This window comes from Bactrocera latifrons, unplaced genomic scaffold, assembly GCF_001853355.1.
Source record: "Bactrocera latifrons isolate USDA-ARS-PBARC rearing strain unplaced genomic scaffold, ASM185335v1 scaffold_207, whole genome shotgun sequence".
Taxonomy (NCBI): domain Eukaryota; kingdom Metazoa; phylum Arthropoda; class Insecta; order Diptera; family Tephritidae; genus Bactrocera; species Bactrocera latifrons.
This window is the reverse complement of record NW_017535597.1, coordinates 340,759-341,842: the sequence shown is the minus strand read 5'-3', so window position 1 is coordinate 341,842 and position 1,084 is coordinate 340,759. Positions and strand designations below refer to the sequence as shown.

The 1,084-nt window shown below is 33.0% G+C and overlaps 1 protein-coding gene across 1 annotated transcript in view; it reads left to right on the top strand.

Annotated features, from left to right (window-relative positions):
• The window catches only part of LOC108968267 (patronin), a gene marked incomplete in the record, with an annotated part of 39,964 nt that extends 39,437 nt beyond the window's left edge, over positions 1–527 (top strand). The window contains 1 exon segment of the mRNA XM_018932186.1: positions 126–527. Within this exon segment, the coding sequence (XP_018787731.1) occupies positions 126–270 (145 nt within the window).
• Positions 528–1,084: the final 557 nt, after the last annotated feature.

Here is a 1,084-nt window from a genome sequence, read left to right as displayed (position 1 = left end):
TTTTGATCCACTCTATTGTGATCATAAATAATTTTCATTTATTAAAAATTCGGAATTTTTTTTTTATCCACCCTAATGTGAGCACAAATAATTAATTTTTTTTTTTGTTTTTTTTTTTTTTACAGATACAACTCAGGCGGCAAATGCTTTTCACAAGTCCATACAAAACATCTAACGGTCACCATCGATGCATTTACGATTCACAACTCACTGTGGCAGGGCAAGAAGGTGCATTTGCCCAGTAAAAAGGATATGGCGTTAGTTATATAAGGTGTAGCGCCACATAATATGGCGCGCAAGTGGCCGCTTTACTACTACTACCACATATGGCAACGCTTCTCTGTGTGTGTGTATGTGTGCTCGAAGGAATTGCCCGATCATGTTGTTGCTGCTAGCGGAAAACGAAGAGAAGAATAAACAGCCGAGACATCATGGAAATTGTTGCCTGAGTWACATACATACATACATATATGTAGATGTAAATTGTTGGTTCGAAAGTTATATATATATATATATACATATATGCATATACATTTACATACCTAACTTATATATATAATATATATGTATATGGCATCATTGATTGATAATGCAAAAAAATAAGGAAAATAGGAACAAAGCGCGCAAGTTAAAAAGAAAAAAGCAGAAGGCAAGAAAAATTTTGCGAAAAATTTAACACAAAGTAAATAACTAAYATTTACTAACTGCAGAACTTAAAGTTAAAAAGCGCTTGCGCAGCGCCGTAAAGTGTGTAAAGCGAAGAGGAGTGAAAAAAGAGAGCGCTAGTGCAAGAGAGAGTTAGTCTAAACGTAACGGTCTGTCTTGTTGTGTGGCTTGAAAGCCAAATATAAGCTTAAGCTGGCGCAAAGTGTCACACACACACACTACAGTACACACATACATACTTATACAACTAGGATATTCATATATACATACGCATCTATGTATATAAGCATATATCCGTACACATGCATACAGAAATTAAAGAAAAATAATATTAATAATAATAATAAATATATATATGTATACATATATTTAATTAATTCTCTTTTATAAGCTTGATAGTATAAAACACCTGTTGAAC